The following is a 15747-nucleotide window of genomic DNA, read 5'->3' on the forward strand; positions in this document are numbered from 1 at the left end:
ATGTTTTCTCACCATGCCTACGTAGCATATTATCAACCATTTTTGATTTTTGCAAATCTGACAGGTAAAAAGTGATGCCTTTATGTAGATTTCATTTTCAAGTACTATTTTAACCAAAAATATAATATAAAACAAAAATAGCAGGCCAGGTATTCCAAAACCACTGCCTGGAGAAATAAGCAATCTGAATGATTTTATATAACTGTAATAAGTCTGTGGCAGCCACTAAATAATAAACAATGCTTATCGACTCTTTTCCTCCAATTCCAGTTTTAGGAGGCCTGCCACAATATACATGATATGAGTGACTATAAATGGCTAATTTCAAAGCTGGCTGTAAAGTGATTTTTCAGAAGAATAATTTTTTTTTTATTAAAAAATTAAGGGAGGGAGGAGGGGGGAAATGGGCATTTATTCAAACCTTAAAATCTGTACCCCCATAATATGCTGAAATAAAAAAAAAATTAAGGGAAAAATTTTCACTGTACTCACCACTGCATCCTGCTAAATATACATAAATACCGACGTCTCCATATTCCTTTACAATCTGTAATAATGTTGAAATAAAGTTACGTTGAATCTGTGCCAGATAAAAGTTTCTATCTATATATTCTTCAGTCATATAAGACACTCTAACACTCATTCACTTGAGCTACTCTGCGCTTCAATAATTATGCATTTTTGAGAATTAGTTAAAAAAAAAATTTTACTTTTTTTGCTTTTTATATAGACATTGATAATTAGGGACATCAAAACATTGTAAAATTTTACTTGGATGTAATAAAAGTATTATGGAAATAATTTTTTAAAAAGAATCTTCTGGCCGGGCCTGGTGGCTCACGTCTGTAATCCTAGCACTCTGGGAGGCCGAGGCGGGAGGATTGCTCAAGGTCAGGAGTTGGAAACCAGCCTGAGCAAGAGTGAGACCCCGTCTCTACTATAAATAGAAAGAAATTAATTGGCCAACTAAAAATATATAGAAAAAATTAGCCAGGCACATTGGCACATGCCTGTAGTCCCAGCTACTCCGGAGGCTGAGGAAGGAGGATTGCTTGAGCCCAGGAGATGGAGGTTGCTGTGAGCTAGGCTGACACCATGCACTCTAGCCTGGGCAACAGAGTGAGACTCTGTCTCAAAAAAAAGAAAAAAAAAGAATCTTCTTGTAGAGATAGATACTGAAATATTTACAGATGATATGATGACTAGGATACACCTCAAAATAACAGAAAGGAAAATAGATGTTGGGTATAAACAAAACCAGCTTGACCATAAATGGATAATTATTGAAGCTGAATAATTGTTATATGGGGATTTATTATACTCTGCTCTTTACTTTTGAATATTTTTGAAATTTTCCACAATCAAAAGTTGAAAAAACAGCAAAAAAGAATTTTAGGAGTTGGAAAGGGACCCTAGTTCAACTCCCTGATTGTACTGGTGGTAACCCTGGGTACAGAGATATTTAATAATGACTTGTGATGCTTACCCCTGCCAGAGTTTTTACTCCAACAGAATCAATAAAATTGACTTGTGTAAAATCCAGAATGACGGTGTGGACATTATCCCCTGGGGGCATGAATCTTTGCAGTTCTTCAGGAAATGTGCTTTTGATGACTATTGGGGGATATTTTACTTCACCATCCTCTTCCTCAGGCTTGGTACCATCTTCTCCATCTACTTCTGCATCCTATGTCAAAAATTAAACCAAACCAGAATTCAATGAACCACTCAATTTTTGGTTGTAACAAAGATTATAATGGAAAATCAGTCCTTAAATTCTCAAACTACTGACTATACCAGATCCCTTCTGAAATATTGGTCATATTCCAGTCTTGTAATATGACAAAAAAAGAAGGTATACACAGCATTCAATTTTAGCTCATTTCTTTTCTTCTCTTCCTCCTCCTCCCTTTTTGTCCAATAAAATATACTCTTCCTTAGTCATCCTATCCATTTCCCCCTAACTTCTAAAACAGTCCCATTAACTTCAGCATGACAGGTCACAGGTTACCATAAGCCTGAACAGCAAAAGCCAGCCTTTGAGCTTTTTTACTATCAGCTGAATAAATCTATGACAAAATGCTAATGGTGAAATTTATTAAGGTCCTGTGTAGTTTTGATTTTTTTAAAGAAATGTTTTTACTACTTATTTCAGAAGCATCCTCATAGATGACATTTAATATGTAAAGGATTCTTAGATTGTTTCTAAGCTTTCCTATTTTATGTATTTATTTTTGAGGGTTTCACTCTGTTGCCTGGGCTAGAGTGCAGTGGCGTCATCACAGCTCACTGCAACCTCAAACTTCTGGGCTCAAGGATTATAGGTATGAGCCACCTCGCCCTGGCCTTAAACATTCCTATTTTAGTAATTTCATGCTGTGTTTAAACTTGAATCATGAATAAAGATGGTGGGCACTGTGATGGAGAGAGAAGGGAAAATTGCAACGAAAGGACCACTCACTGCTTTGACAACAGTCGCGTTGGCCACGTTTGCATTTCCGACTTCCTTAGCGTACTTCCTCATGGCCTTTCTTCTTGCTCCCATGATGAGTGCTGGGTTCACTCCAGTCTTCACAGAAGAGCAATATATGTAAAACCACTTCATGGCTCCAGGGACCCACCCAAGTGCCAGTCCTCAAATCTCCCCATTTAACTGCTTTCTTAGCCACATTCTCACCCAGCCCTGGCTGTAACCTTGCCCTCAGATGTCCTGAACTGGTCACTCCCTCATTAAAAGAACATCAGATTTTCTTATTCTCAGTCTTTATTCAAGAAAAACAGAAGCTAAAGTAGTAAAGAGAATTTTTAGGGTGGTCTTTACCAAACTTAGATCTCTCAGATTCTTATATTTAAGAGTCTCTGTGGGTTGATGGGGAGGTTTTCCTATATACTGGGTGGTTTTGGGTTGAGTTCTAATCATGACAAAGCAGCCTACATGATCCAAAGAGTACGAAACCTAAAATTATCTTTTCCCTTTCTTTTCTTAAAATTTTTTTTAAAAGGTAATATGTACATATGATAGGAGAGAATGAACAGTCGTGATGGTTGCAAAACAATGTGACTGTACTTAATGTCACTCACTGTATTGTACATGTGAAAATTCTTAACGTGGTACATTTTATGTCATGTACTAAATACCACAATTTAAAAAAGAAATAGAAATGAGAGAGAGAATGAATGAAATAGTATAAAAATACTAAGACAGTTAAGTGACCCTCATAATCCTGTCAGCCCATAAGTCCCCTCCTCAGAAATAATCACTCAATTTCTTATGACTCACCTTTCTTTTTAATGCATTGCTATACAAGTCGCTATTTGCATAGTAAATTGGGGCATTTATTTGGAATATTTTTATTCCAGGAATTTCTTTCACCTGAGGAGTAAAATATTAGTGACTTTAACACATGGAAATATTTCAGAATCAAAAATGCCAATTGCCTCCCTCCTTTAACTTAAAAATTAACACAGAAGTTGCTAAGGGCCCTCTTTCAGGGTTTAGTTTAGGTAAAATTGTACCACTCCATCTACTCATGCTCTGGAAGAGTTCTGCGAGGAGAGCTTTTAAAAATGCATATCTTCCCATTTCTTTAAAAAGTCCATCTTTATTTTATTTTTACCATTAAACACAAAGAAGAAGAAAATGAAAAATATTCAAAAAGACAAAAAATAGATAGGAGAGGGAAGGCTGCTGCCCAGACTGTGAGAAGCAGGCAAAGCAAGTGAACAGAGGTTGACATTGGTTTGATTCACAGAATGCAGGAAGAAGCCGAAGGGACACAGTGGATTCTTCATTGAGAATCCCTGTGGAACTCTAGGATGCAGTTTGGAAATAAGTAATCCAGTATGTAATTCTTTGGAATGAAGAAAAAATAGCAAGTCTAGCACATGTATCTTACAGTGAGTCTAATTTCCTCATTTTCTAATACCTTATTGTGAGTCTGAGAATTTCTTCCCAAGCATAAAGCAAACCAAACAGACAAAAGTAGTTTTAAAGACTTTGTAGAAGTCTTTGAGATTCCACAGAAGAAAAGAACATTCAAAATCAAGAACATTTGAAGACATAATTTTAACCATTAAAACAAAGTGGGATAATTCCACAGTCCCATCACCTGTATTTTACGTGGTTAAAGTTGGTATTTTATTATAAACACATCAGAAGAAAACCATGCCCATACAAACCACCCTCTCGGTTTCAGATTTGCAAATAATACTTTAATTCCAACAATACATATTTGTCCCCATTAAAAATGAGGAAAAATAAATATTAGGAAATTGAGTAGTTAATGCATAGTAAAAACTATAAAATTGAATCCAGATAGTCAATTGGAGCTCAGACTTTTCACTTCAACCACTATACTTCCCTCCCTTTGCCCCTACTTTTTGTCCTGGGTAAAAATACTACTTAGCCAATCAAATCACATGCTCACAACCTTTTAAATGATTTAAAAAGGTCCTACCTCCTCATATGCGTCTATATCAATATATACATCCGTGTCGGGAAGCTGTCCAAGGACTTTGTAGCTTGGACTGGAGATAGAGAGTATGTTAAATACCATTGTGTTGAGGTGCGGTATGATTTAAACATAAGGTTTTATATGTTTACATGTCATGTAAGAATTTTCTAGTGAATTCAGGAATATTTGATCCTTATATGGTGCCTTTGAAGAAGGGCTTCATGTATATCACATTCCCAGTGTTATTCCAAGCTAACATATCCCACACCTCATACCACATACATGTACCACACATACTCATATACCACACACACAATACATACCCCACACCCCCAAAATATATACCATATACCACACATGCATACATACTATACATATACCACATACCATATACATATACTACATACCACATACACAATATACTCATACATACATTATGCATACACATCACCTACCACATACACACACACACCCACACCACATACCACAAATAAACACATGCATACATGCCACACATACACAGTACACACACATCACATACACCTCACACCATGCAGACTATATACAACACACACACCCCCCACACTGACCCCCATCACACACATACAATCTCGTCAGGACAAAAGACTCCGGCATTTAAAGATGGGACATGTGTAGCCCAAGGTCTCCTCATGTTGCTCAGTAGATAGAATTGTTTTCCTGCTCTAAGTCTAAGGTAGGAGAGGGAATTTTTATTTATTATTAGCAAGAGTCATGGTTGGGTGTGGGGGTAGTTAATTGAGGGTGTAGGGAAGAAACAAAAATCTCTAATTAGCATAGAGATTTTCTTATATTTGCTTTGAGTTGATTTTAAACATTACCTTTTGAGAGCCCTAATTCCTAATGCATTTTGTGAGACAATCTGGCTCAGATTAGATACTATAATGATGACAGATACTATTTCTTGGGCACCTGCTATTACCTTTTACCTATGAACGATGCTACTGGGCTTATTCCTACCATTGCGTGGCATGAGGCTCAGTGGAGTTAGGTGAGTTGTTCAGGGTCAGAGAGCGTGACAGAGCCAGAATATGGCTCAAGGTCTTTGATTTGACATTCCATCATCTGCTACTATACCCTGGTGTTTCTTAGCATGAATGTGAAAGTGCTTTGTAACTTAGAATGCATAACACAAATGTTAGCTGTTCTTCTAGATTCCCTCTGAAAATACTTAGAGAACACACATGTGCCTCGTACTGGGAACATTAGCTGTACACACAAGATGCTCACAGTCTACTGACATCTGTAGACAAATACCGTATGACTGACTCCGTATGTCAAAGGACAGGTTCTCAGCTGAGTTCTCAATTATGAGAAAAACTCTAAGAGACTCAAAGTATTGTCCATGTGTTGCGATCTAGTGCCGCAGGGGAGGTAGAGTGAGGGGCAGGCACATAGATCACACAAGTACACAACTAACTGGGATGGATACATGCAAATTGCTGGGAGAAGACCAAAGCATTGTGGTGGGTGCACAGGGGAAGTTGAAGTCCCTTGGCTGGGTGAGATGTGGCTCAAAGGATGAGGATTTCAACAGGCAGAGGAGGAATGGGCCTTCCTGACCACTTGGAGTGCCCTGGCACCCCATTGCTACAAGTCTAAATGCTACTGATTCCAGTGAAGGCCAAGTCCTTGTTACTTCCCTAAAGACATTGAGAGCAAGAAAGTCTCTTTTAATAAACTCTCATGGGGTTTTATTTGGGCATCTCTTATGCTTATTATCACACTGTACCTTGCTTATACCTAACGAAGCACTTATAACTGTGCATTCTATGTTTCTGAAAATGGATTTATAAGGCTGATTAAGAGTCAGCTTCTGGATTCAAAAAATCCTATATTTGAGTCATTGCCCCTCTACTTACTGCCATCTTGGGTAAGTGACCCAATCATTTTAGGCCTCAGTTTCCACATCTATGAAATGGGGATGCCAACCGTCACTGGGTTATAAGGATGAAATGACGTAAAGCACTGATCTTTGCATAGAGTCAGGCATATAAATAATTATGTGCCACCATTACTTCACTACCATTATTAGTATCATCATCATTACATGTCTGTCATCCTCAGGAGAATACGATCTCTATGAAGGGGAGGGCCATGTCACATTTACTGCAACATCCCTAGAGTCCAGCATCTCTCTGGGAACATAATAGGCTCTCAACAAATATCTATTCAATGAAGATTACAATTATTTCAGTATGTCAGTATGTTTTATAACACTGACCAAACTGTTACCTCTTCGGGGGCAGAAGCTCAACCTCCATCTCATTTATGGCATCCTTGGTGCCTGCATGGAAGAGGCATCAGGAACTATTTGCAAAATGAAATGGTTGTCTCTTAACTATGTGTGCTCTTAGGGAAACTGAGTGTTTGGAATAACAGGCCAAAGCTAATGTACTACTACTCATCCTGAAAGTGTGTCCTAATTACAGAAAAAGCCAGCTGAAAATAAACAAGTGTCCTGAGTGCTGGCTGTCCGAACTCTAAGCTACAAAGACCCATTAAAATTATCAACAAAGGACAGAACATCAAAAAATCAACTTTAATTATCATTTCATACAAGAGTTTTTTAAATTAATTAATTAATTACATTTTCTTTTGAGACAGAGTCTCACTCTGTTGCCCAGGCTAGAGTGCCATGGTGTCAGCCTAGCTCACAGCAACCTCCAACTCCTGGGCTCAAGCAATCCTCCTTCCTCAGCCTCCCGAGTAGCTGGGACTACAGGCATGTGCCAATGTGCCTGGCTAATTTTTTCTATATATTTTTTGTTGACCAATTAATTTCTTTCTCTTTTTAGTAGAGACAGGGTCTTGCTCTTGCTCAGGCTGGTCTTGAACTCCTGACCCTTGAGTGATCCACCCGCCTTGGCCTCGTAGAGTGCTAGGATTACAGGTGTGAGCCACCGCGCACGGCCGATACAAGAGTCCTTTATCTCAGAGGTGTAGTGAACATTATGGTTTAAAAATATCTACATCCTTTAACAAGCCACAGTCTAGAATTTTGGGAGATTTTTGTTGTTTTTTGTTTTCTTTACTAAATAGGATCTTATAGATTCTTATCATAATTTTTAAAGTTGGGCAATTTTTTTTTAAATGCTATACTTCTCTTTCTCCTCAGATAATGTCCATAAAAAAGGGAAAAACTTTTAGATAGGAATGGGCAACAGTGTTAGAATGTGTTTTATTCTTAACCTGAGTTTAGAATCCTACATGTTCTTAATCTCACATTTTCCTCTTATGTCATGTTTAATGATGAAAATGCTCATTTCCTACTCCAGAGCGTGGGGAGCATCCTGCCATTCTGCAGATAAAAGGTCAACATCCTCGTCCAGCAGCCTTTCAACACATCACAGTAAAAACTATAAGAATCATCATGCGATTTGCAACTATAGGCAAAACCAGACTAATCTCATTGTCATTCCTCTTTGTGTTAAAGAGAGGGCACTGTTACTGGCTGAATGGGTAGTACGCATCAGATGCTGTGCTAGGTCTTTGCATGCCTTAGTCTCATTTAAAACTTATTGGCCGGGCGCTGTGGCTCACGCCTGTAATCCTAGCTCTTGGGAGGCCGAGGCGGGCGGATTGCTCAAGGTCAGGAGTTCAAAACCAGCCTGAGCAAGAGCGAGACCCCGTCTCTACTATAAACAGAAAGAAATTAATTGGCCAACTGATATATATATATAAAAAATTAGCCGGGCATAGTGGCACATGCCTGTAGTCCCAGCTACTCGGGAGGCTGAGGCAGAAGGATCACTGGAGCCCAGGAGTTTGAGGTTGCTGTGAGCTAGGCTGACGCCACGGCACTCACTCTAGCCTGGAAAACAAAGTGAGACTCTGTCTCAAAAAAAACCAAAAAACTTATTGTAACTATTTGAGGCAGCAAGTATTAGTCCCATTTTACAGATGCAGAAACCAAGGCTCGGAGAGGTTATGTAAAATCACAGAACTTACAAAAGGTGCAGCCAGGACTTGAACCCAGGACTGCCTGAGTCGAAAGTCTAGGCTATTGCTATGACATAATGTTTCCTTTTTATCTTTGTGGTGATTTCTTTATCATAAATAGAAGCTTTTTTTTTTTTTTGAGACAGTCTCACTTTGTCTATGCAGGTAGACTCACAGCAACCTCAAACTCCTGGGCTTAAGCGATCTTTCTGCCTCAGCCTCCCAAGTAGCTGGGACTACAGACATATGCCACCACATCCAGCTAATTTTTCTATTTCTATTTTTAGTAGAGTCGGGGTCTTGCTCTTGCTCAGGCTGGTCTCGAACTCCTGAGCTTAAGCAATCCTCTTGCCTCGGCCTCCCAAAGTGCTATGATAACAGGCATGAGGCACTGCACCTGGCCAATAGTAGCCTTTTAAAGGTTATTTTATACCTTCCCTAGCGGGCTCAGTTCAGAAGAGATGCCATGGGATAATGGTTCAGGGTGGAAGAAGGGACAACTGGAGACTGCATATGACAATGGTGTCCGGGTTTGCCTCATGTCATCGAAACTCATGTCAGCATCTGGTGCCAGAGCAAATTGCAAGAATGTGGTTCACTCAGAAGAGGGTAAATAAGCCACTGTAGCACTGGGCTGGGAAGGGCATAGATGATGAAGGAAATTAGGCGATTTAAAAAAAAAATCATCAGTGAATGTATAAATTGTGACATAGTAGAGCATTTGGCAAAATTATATGGAATTTTTTATTTGGCATTTTGTTTATTTAGTCAACAGGCTGCATGAATGTTATAGCGCCCACTCACACTAACTTGAAATAACCAAAGGTCTTCACTTTCACCAATTCAAGCTTCAGTTTACACTTTAAGTCAACATGGTAGTCTCAGCCAGGACACTCACACCCATTCCAATCTGGGCACTCACCTCTGTGTTCTGTAAATCACAGTCATCAGAGCAATGATCACAGCAGTAATCAAACCATAGTCCAATCCCAGGAACAAGGAGGACACAAAAGTGGTAAGCCAGATGGTCTAAACAAAACACAGAAAGCTTTATGGAGAATCACGTCAAAACTTCCATAAGAACTAAACACACATGCGCAAGGTACTTTCACCTCACCTAACTGGATACTGCACATAATCACTGACTGCATTAACTTATTTCACATTTTTATTAGTACTAATCATATTTGCTGCTATGACATATTAACCTAATCATCACCTTTGTTACTTACCAGCTCTATTTTGCTGGTTCTCCAGAAGAAGGGGAGATCTGAGAACTGCATGAACATTCCTTTCAGGTTGACGATCACAATGGCCGACAGCACAGCCTGAAACAGAGCACAGCCCCGCATGTCTCTCCTTGTGTCCCAGAGCCCATTGCTGGCTCCTCATTGTCCTCCTGCTGCCCTCCCCATGTCTTCTCCCTGATCACCTCCTACATGGCACTGATAATGGCTTTGGAGCCATGAACACCTGGATTTTCAGGACTTGGTTAGCTAAAATGGGCATTGGAAAGCCAGGCTTATATCCTAGCAGCAAACCTGCATGATGGTTTAGAGGTTCAGAATTAAACTTGGTATTCAAGGAATTATTTCATCCATGGTCTTCCTACATTATGATTTTTTTCTTGCCATATATATATATTTCTAATTATTTATTTTTGTAGAGATGGGGTCTTGCTGTGTTGTCCAGACTGGTCTCAAACTCCTGGTTTCAAGGGATCCTCCCACCTTGGCCTCCCAAAGTTCTGGGATTATAGGCATAAACTACCACCTACTCTACTCTGTACTGTTCCTCATATCCACTGGATTAAATATATCAGCAAATAAATGTCTTATGAGTGTAAGTCATTTCAGATTTTTAATGAAAGTATCAGGTCATAGATGGTCAAAGAGGTCAGGCACAGTGGCTCACACCTGTAATCCTAGCACTCTGGGAGGCCGAGGCAGGAGGATTGCTTGAGTTCAGGAGTTCGAGACAAACCTGAGCAAGAATGAGACCCCATCTCTATTAAAAATAGAAAAATTAGCTGGGCATTGTGGAGCACACCTGTAGTCCCAGCTACTCGAGGGTGACGTAGGAGGATCTCTTGGGCCCAGGAGTTGGAGGTTGCAGTGAGCTATAATGATGCCACTGCACTCTACCCAGGGCAACAGAGTGAGACTCTGTCTCAAAAATATAAATACATTAATTAAAAATAATAGATGGTCAAAGAGAACAGGGACCTTGGAGGTTAGCCAGTCCAAACTACTTTGCAGATAAGGAAACTGAGACCAAGAGTTGAAATGGCTTTCTCAAGGTCCTGTGAGCATCTATCAGTAGATTATGGAACAGGATCTTGGTCCTAACTTTGGGCCTTTTTCATACCACCATGCTACGGTTACAGTAAAAATCCCTAGTATAGCCACAAAAATATAAAGAAACAAAACAACAACATCTCTACACATGGAAGAGCCTCACACCAAGTTCACACTACACACCTGGGGTAATGATTCAAAGAGGAATCCAGTGGCTAATATGACCAGCAGAATCATTAACGAGGCCAAACAACCTGCAAGCTGAATGAGAGAAGACACATGGAAGGGGCTTTTAGGAGACTTGAGTAAGAGATGGGGCACAGGTTGGTCTTATTTGTTGATAATCACTGTGGGAAGATCAAGAAAATATGGATCCAATGCAATAAACTATTACACAACCCTATACATAAACCATTACATAAACTTTTAACTCCATCCCATTCCCTCTTTGCAGTTTTTGTTCTTCTTATGGCTTTTAAACAGAAGCTGAAATGCTTAAATATCTTGACTGCAATGCCCTTGTCAGACAGGTGGGGAAAGATGTCTGATGCCAACCTGAGACCCATAAGGGTCAAAAGAGTTCAGATAAGGATTTGTTGTTCAATATGGTAGCTACTAGCCACACGTGGCCATTTAGGTTTTACAAAATTAAAATTAAATGAAATTTAAAATTCAGGTCTTGGTTGCACTAGTCACATTTCATGTACTCAAGAATCATGTTGCTAGTAGCTGCCATATTGTACAGTGCATATATTAAATATTTCCATCATTGAAGAAAGTTCTACTGTATGGTGCTGGCATCCTGCCCACACTCAGTCTCAGGCTTTCATGATAACATCCCATGTCTGAACTTTGAGGTTTACTGGTAGCTGAGTGTTGCATAACTTTCCAATTGAACTGGAGAATATACCTCTTTCCTATAGATTCAGATCCTTGTGTTTCGCTTCAACCAATCATGCCTTTCTCTGATTCACTACACAGCTCACTGGAGCATGGATCTGCAGGCAGAGTAGCTTTGTTTGGGTTCAGAATAGAATCAACAGATTAAAATTTAATTACCACCCAAATCACCAGTTCTTAGAGGCCTGTTATATACACACCTGTGTCTTCCCTCCGGTTCCCTCCTGAACAAGGCTTCGAGACAAGGAGCATGAGATTGAAAAGGTCTGGAAGAGTGAGCCAATGGAATTGCACAGTCCCAGGGCAATGAGCTCCTTTTCCATGTGGAAGCAAAACACAAAAGAGACAGGTTGCTCTTCAGGAAGAAAAGCATGATAGCCCATTTAATACACATTTTCATCCAAACAGGCTGTCTCTTCAATCTCTTTTCAGTTATAAGAATTTGTTTAGCATCAGTTCAAAACAGCAATTATGGTGGTGGAAAAACACTTACAATTTTTACTGTGTTAGAGATAAATGCTGTGTTCCCTGTCCAGCCCCCTCCTTCCCAAACACACACTCTATATAAATAATGCTTTTTCTTTCTTTTTTTATTTTTTTAAGAAAACCACAGTAAAAGGGGACAGATTTTTTTGTTTTGTTTTAAGAGAACATTCTTGATGTATAGGACTATTGGCATCTTTTAAATGCCTGGACTATTACTCAAGTATATGCCAGTGTCTTCTTAGGGTAAGTGGTTCCTGTTCTTAGGGCTATTTTGGGTATTTCTAGTTTGATCACTGTGTCTCATATGGATGTGGAACATCTAGTTTCTCCTTAGAAACAAACATACAGGGTGTTAAAATAGACATTGTCATGCCAAGATTATAGCTCACGATGTTTGGATTAATACCTTATTTGTGGCTATGTTACAAAAGAAGGCAGCAAAGAGAATACTGTGGAGGAGTTTGAATGATGAATCATATACCCAAAGTTTAATGAACAAAGATAAGCCTTTCTGTGGAACAAAAATGTTTTACTTGCAGGTTGTGAGCTTTAAAAATAGGGATAACATCTAAAGGAGTATGGCAAACTATAAGCTTCAGATTGGAGATTTCACCTTTCCAGGTGGACCCCTGCCCATGAGGTAAGGTAGGACTCTGTACATCAGGGTCCTGATTATATAATGCTCATAAATAATAAAAAAATGTAGAGTTGAATAAATGCATGCTTCAAATACATCCATAACTCAAGTAAGTTTTTCTACCAAGATTGATAAATCTAGTTCACATGCCTTCCATAACAGAGCATGATGACTGTACTGCCATGGAACATCTGCAGGAAATTGATGATTTTTACCTGATTGCCGTCAACCTGATAGCCATGTTTATTTGCCAAGGTCTTGGCCATCGAGATCGTCACTGAAAATCCCACGATGGCTATGGCAATGGCATCCACGTATACGAGGTGAAAGAGGCTGGTGTCTGGATTGGCTGGAGGTAGTAGCCTAAAAAGTCAAGCTGGCTTTAACTCCGGTGTTGTGACCACTGAGAAAAAAACACGGGACTAGAGGGGAGCAATTCAGAAGGACATTATCTGAAAATGAGGTGATCAATGCTTGGATTCTTGTTTGCTCTGGTTTAGCAAAAAGGAGAGCCCTCGTTGACAGAGAGAGGTTCTTTCCAGGCCCAAACTGCAGAGTGTGGCTTTCTACCTAGACGGATTATCAGCAGAGATCAGATGCTGTTTTATTTATAAAAGGAGTAACCTCATACTTCATGGCACAATGATGGCAGGTGTAAGACACAGAACTCAGAAGAAGAGAGGGTCAGAGAAGCGCTCAGATGCCACAAGACACTCAAACCCAAGTGTTGGGGTGGAGGGTGTTGGACAAGGGCTACCTTAGAGGAGAGTTACTGTCCTTGAAACATTACACACTTCTCTCCCTTGTTATTTGATATAAACTCTTCCCATGTTCTTATCCTTTTTAGTTGAGTTTCTAAACAAAAGGAATAGAAGAAGATTATACACCTGGGCATCTTGTGAATCTGAAGGAGCCAAAAGTGTGACTCCTGGAACCCCACAGTGGGGAACCCAGCTTCTGTGGTCCATTCTTGTAGATTGGGACACATGTCCTAAAGAAATAGAATTGATGTGTAATCCTAGCACTCTGGGAGGCCAAAGAGGGTGGATTGTTTGAGCTCAGGAGTTCAAGACCAGCCTGAGCAAGAGCGAGACCCCATCTCTACTAAAAATAGAAAGAAATTAGCTGGACAACTAAAAATATCTAGAAAAAATTAGCTAGGCATGGTGGCACATGCATGTAGTTCCAGCTACTCAGGAGGCTGAGGCAGAAGGACTGCTTGAGCCCAGGAGTTTGAGGTTGCTGTGAGCCAGGCTGACACCACAGCACTCTAGCCTATAACAGAGACTCTGTCTCGAAAAGACAAAAAAAAAAAAAACCGAACGAACGAAAGAAAGAGAATTTGAATTCCTTAGAATGCTATGGGGGAAGGGGATACGGATTTCCAAAGGCATTCTGCTCCAATTCAAGGCACTGGGCTAAATCATAATCATTTCATTGATATGCAGCAATAACTACAATTATTACAATAACAACCATTTATTAGGTGTTTCTTCTGTGCTAGGTTCTGTGCTCATTTAATTATTTCCAATAGTCTTGTGAACTAGGCATCATAATAATCCCTTTTACAGATGAGGAAAATGAGGCATAGTAAGGTTAAGTGATTTGCCCAAGGTCAAACAGTTTATCTATTAATATAACAAAATCACCAAGAACCTGTTTCTCTACACCTATTCTCTTACTATGTCATAGCAGTGACAGAAGGAATATTTCAAGTTATTGGATAAAGAGAGGGCAGGGAGAAAGGGAAAGGATCCTAACATCTATTAAGGCTAGACTCTGTGCTACATGCTTTACATAAGTCATCTTATTTTTCCTCGCAACACCCCTGTTGGATAGATGCATTATCTGAAGTTTTAAAGTTATTTTATTTTATTTCTTTGAGACAGAGTCTCACTCTATTGCCTGGGCTAGAGTGCTGTGGTGTCAGCCTAGCTCACAGCAACCTCAAACTCCTGGGCTCAGGTGATCCTCCTGCCTCAGCCTCCTGAGTATCTGGGACTACAGGCATGCGCCACCATGCCTAGCTAAGTTTTTCTATATATATTTTTAGTTGGCCAATTAATTTCTTTCTATTTTTAGTAGAGATGGGGTCTTGCTCAGGCTGTTTTCCAACTCCTGACCTTGAGCAATCCTCCTGCCTCGGCCTCCCAGAGCACTACGATTACAGGCGTGAGCCACCATGCCCGGCCCATTATCTCAATTTTTAGGTGAGAAAATGGATGCTTACATATGGTAAGAAATTTGCCCAAGATGCAGCTGGGAGTCAAACCCAGGGGTCTGATTGTAAAGTTTGTCATCTTTCCCGTGCACTTTGCTGCACACGCATTAGCTGATAGAGAAGGCTTCACAGCAGGTTTGGGCCTGAGCAATTAGGATATAAGAAAAGGTTATATTTTGGAGTGAGCTAATCATCCAAAATCAAAAGACAGAATATACTACATGACTGGGATCTACAACAGTCAACTATCCCTTCCTGGGCACTGCGATGTGTATGTTTTCATGTATGTGTATAGATAAGTGTGGTAGTCTGCTTTCAAATACGAACACCAACCCATCCTCTCATACTTGTGCATGCATGCTGTTGCTCCTATCTAGATAGATGTGGAATCTACTTCCCTTATGGCTATACCTGGGCTGGCCTTGTAATGTGCTTTGACTGACAGAATGTAGTAGAAGTGAGGCTATATGAGTACATTAAGAGGCCTGGCAAATTCTCTGTGTTTCTTTCTTGTCGTGAGCCACCATGTAAAGAGGTCTGGCTACCATGCTGGAGACATGCTTAGAGAAGATGCTGGCCAGCCCTCAGCTGTTCTAGCTACTCCAGCTGAGGTATCAGACATGAGAGTGGAGCCCTCTTGGATCCTCTAGCACCAGTCACACCTGCAAACATCTGTAGATGCATGAGACCCCCAAGCAAGATTAGCAGAATAACCACACAGCTGAGCCAAACTTAAAGAATTATGAGCAAATTAATTGTTGTGGGTTTTGT

The 15747-nt window shown here is 39.9% G+C and overlaps 1 protein-coding gene across 1 annotated transcript in view; it reads right to left on the minus strand.

The window, feature by feature from the left end:
* The window catches only part of SLC26A5 (solute carrier family 26 member 5), a 33257-nt gene that overhangs the window by 1163 nt on the left and 16347 nt on the right, over positions 1 to 15747 (minus strand). Inside the window, exons 8-17 of the mRNA XM_076006183.1 lie at positions 12971 to 13118; positions 11833 to 11946; positions 10916 to 10993; positions 9668 to 9763; positions 9358 to 9464; positions 4458 to 4527; positions 3281 to 3373; positions 2462 to 2569; positions 1487 to 1687; positions 493 to 547 (exon numbers count right to left, since the gene is read on the minus strand). Coding sequence (XP_075862298.1) covers positions 493 to 547; positions 1487 to 1687; positions 2462 to 2569; positions 3281 to 3373; positions 4458 to 4527; positions 9358 to 9464; positions 9668 to 9763; positions 10916 to 10993; positions 11833 to 11946; positions 12971 to 13118 — 1070 coding nt within the window. The remainder of the gene's footprint in view (positions 1 to 492; positions 548 to 1486; positions 1688 to 2461; positions 2570 to 3280; positions 3374 to 4457; positions 4528 to 9357; positions 9465 to 9667; positions 9764 to 10915; positions 10994 to 11832; positions 11947 to 12970; positions 13119 to 15747) is intronic.

The sequence above is a fragment of the Microcebus murinus genome, chromosome 9, assembly GCF_040939455.1.
Source record: "Microcebus murinus isolate Inina chromosome 9, M.murinus_Inina_mat1.0, whole genome shotgun sequence".
NCBI lineage: Eukaryota > Metazoa > Chordata > Mammalia > Primates > Cheirogaleidae > Microcebus > Microcebus murinus.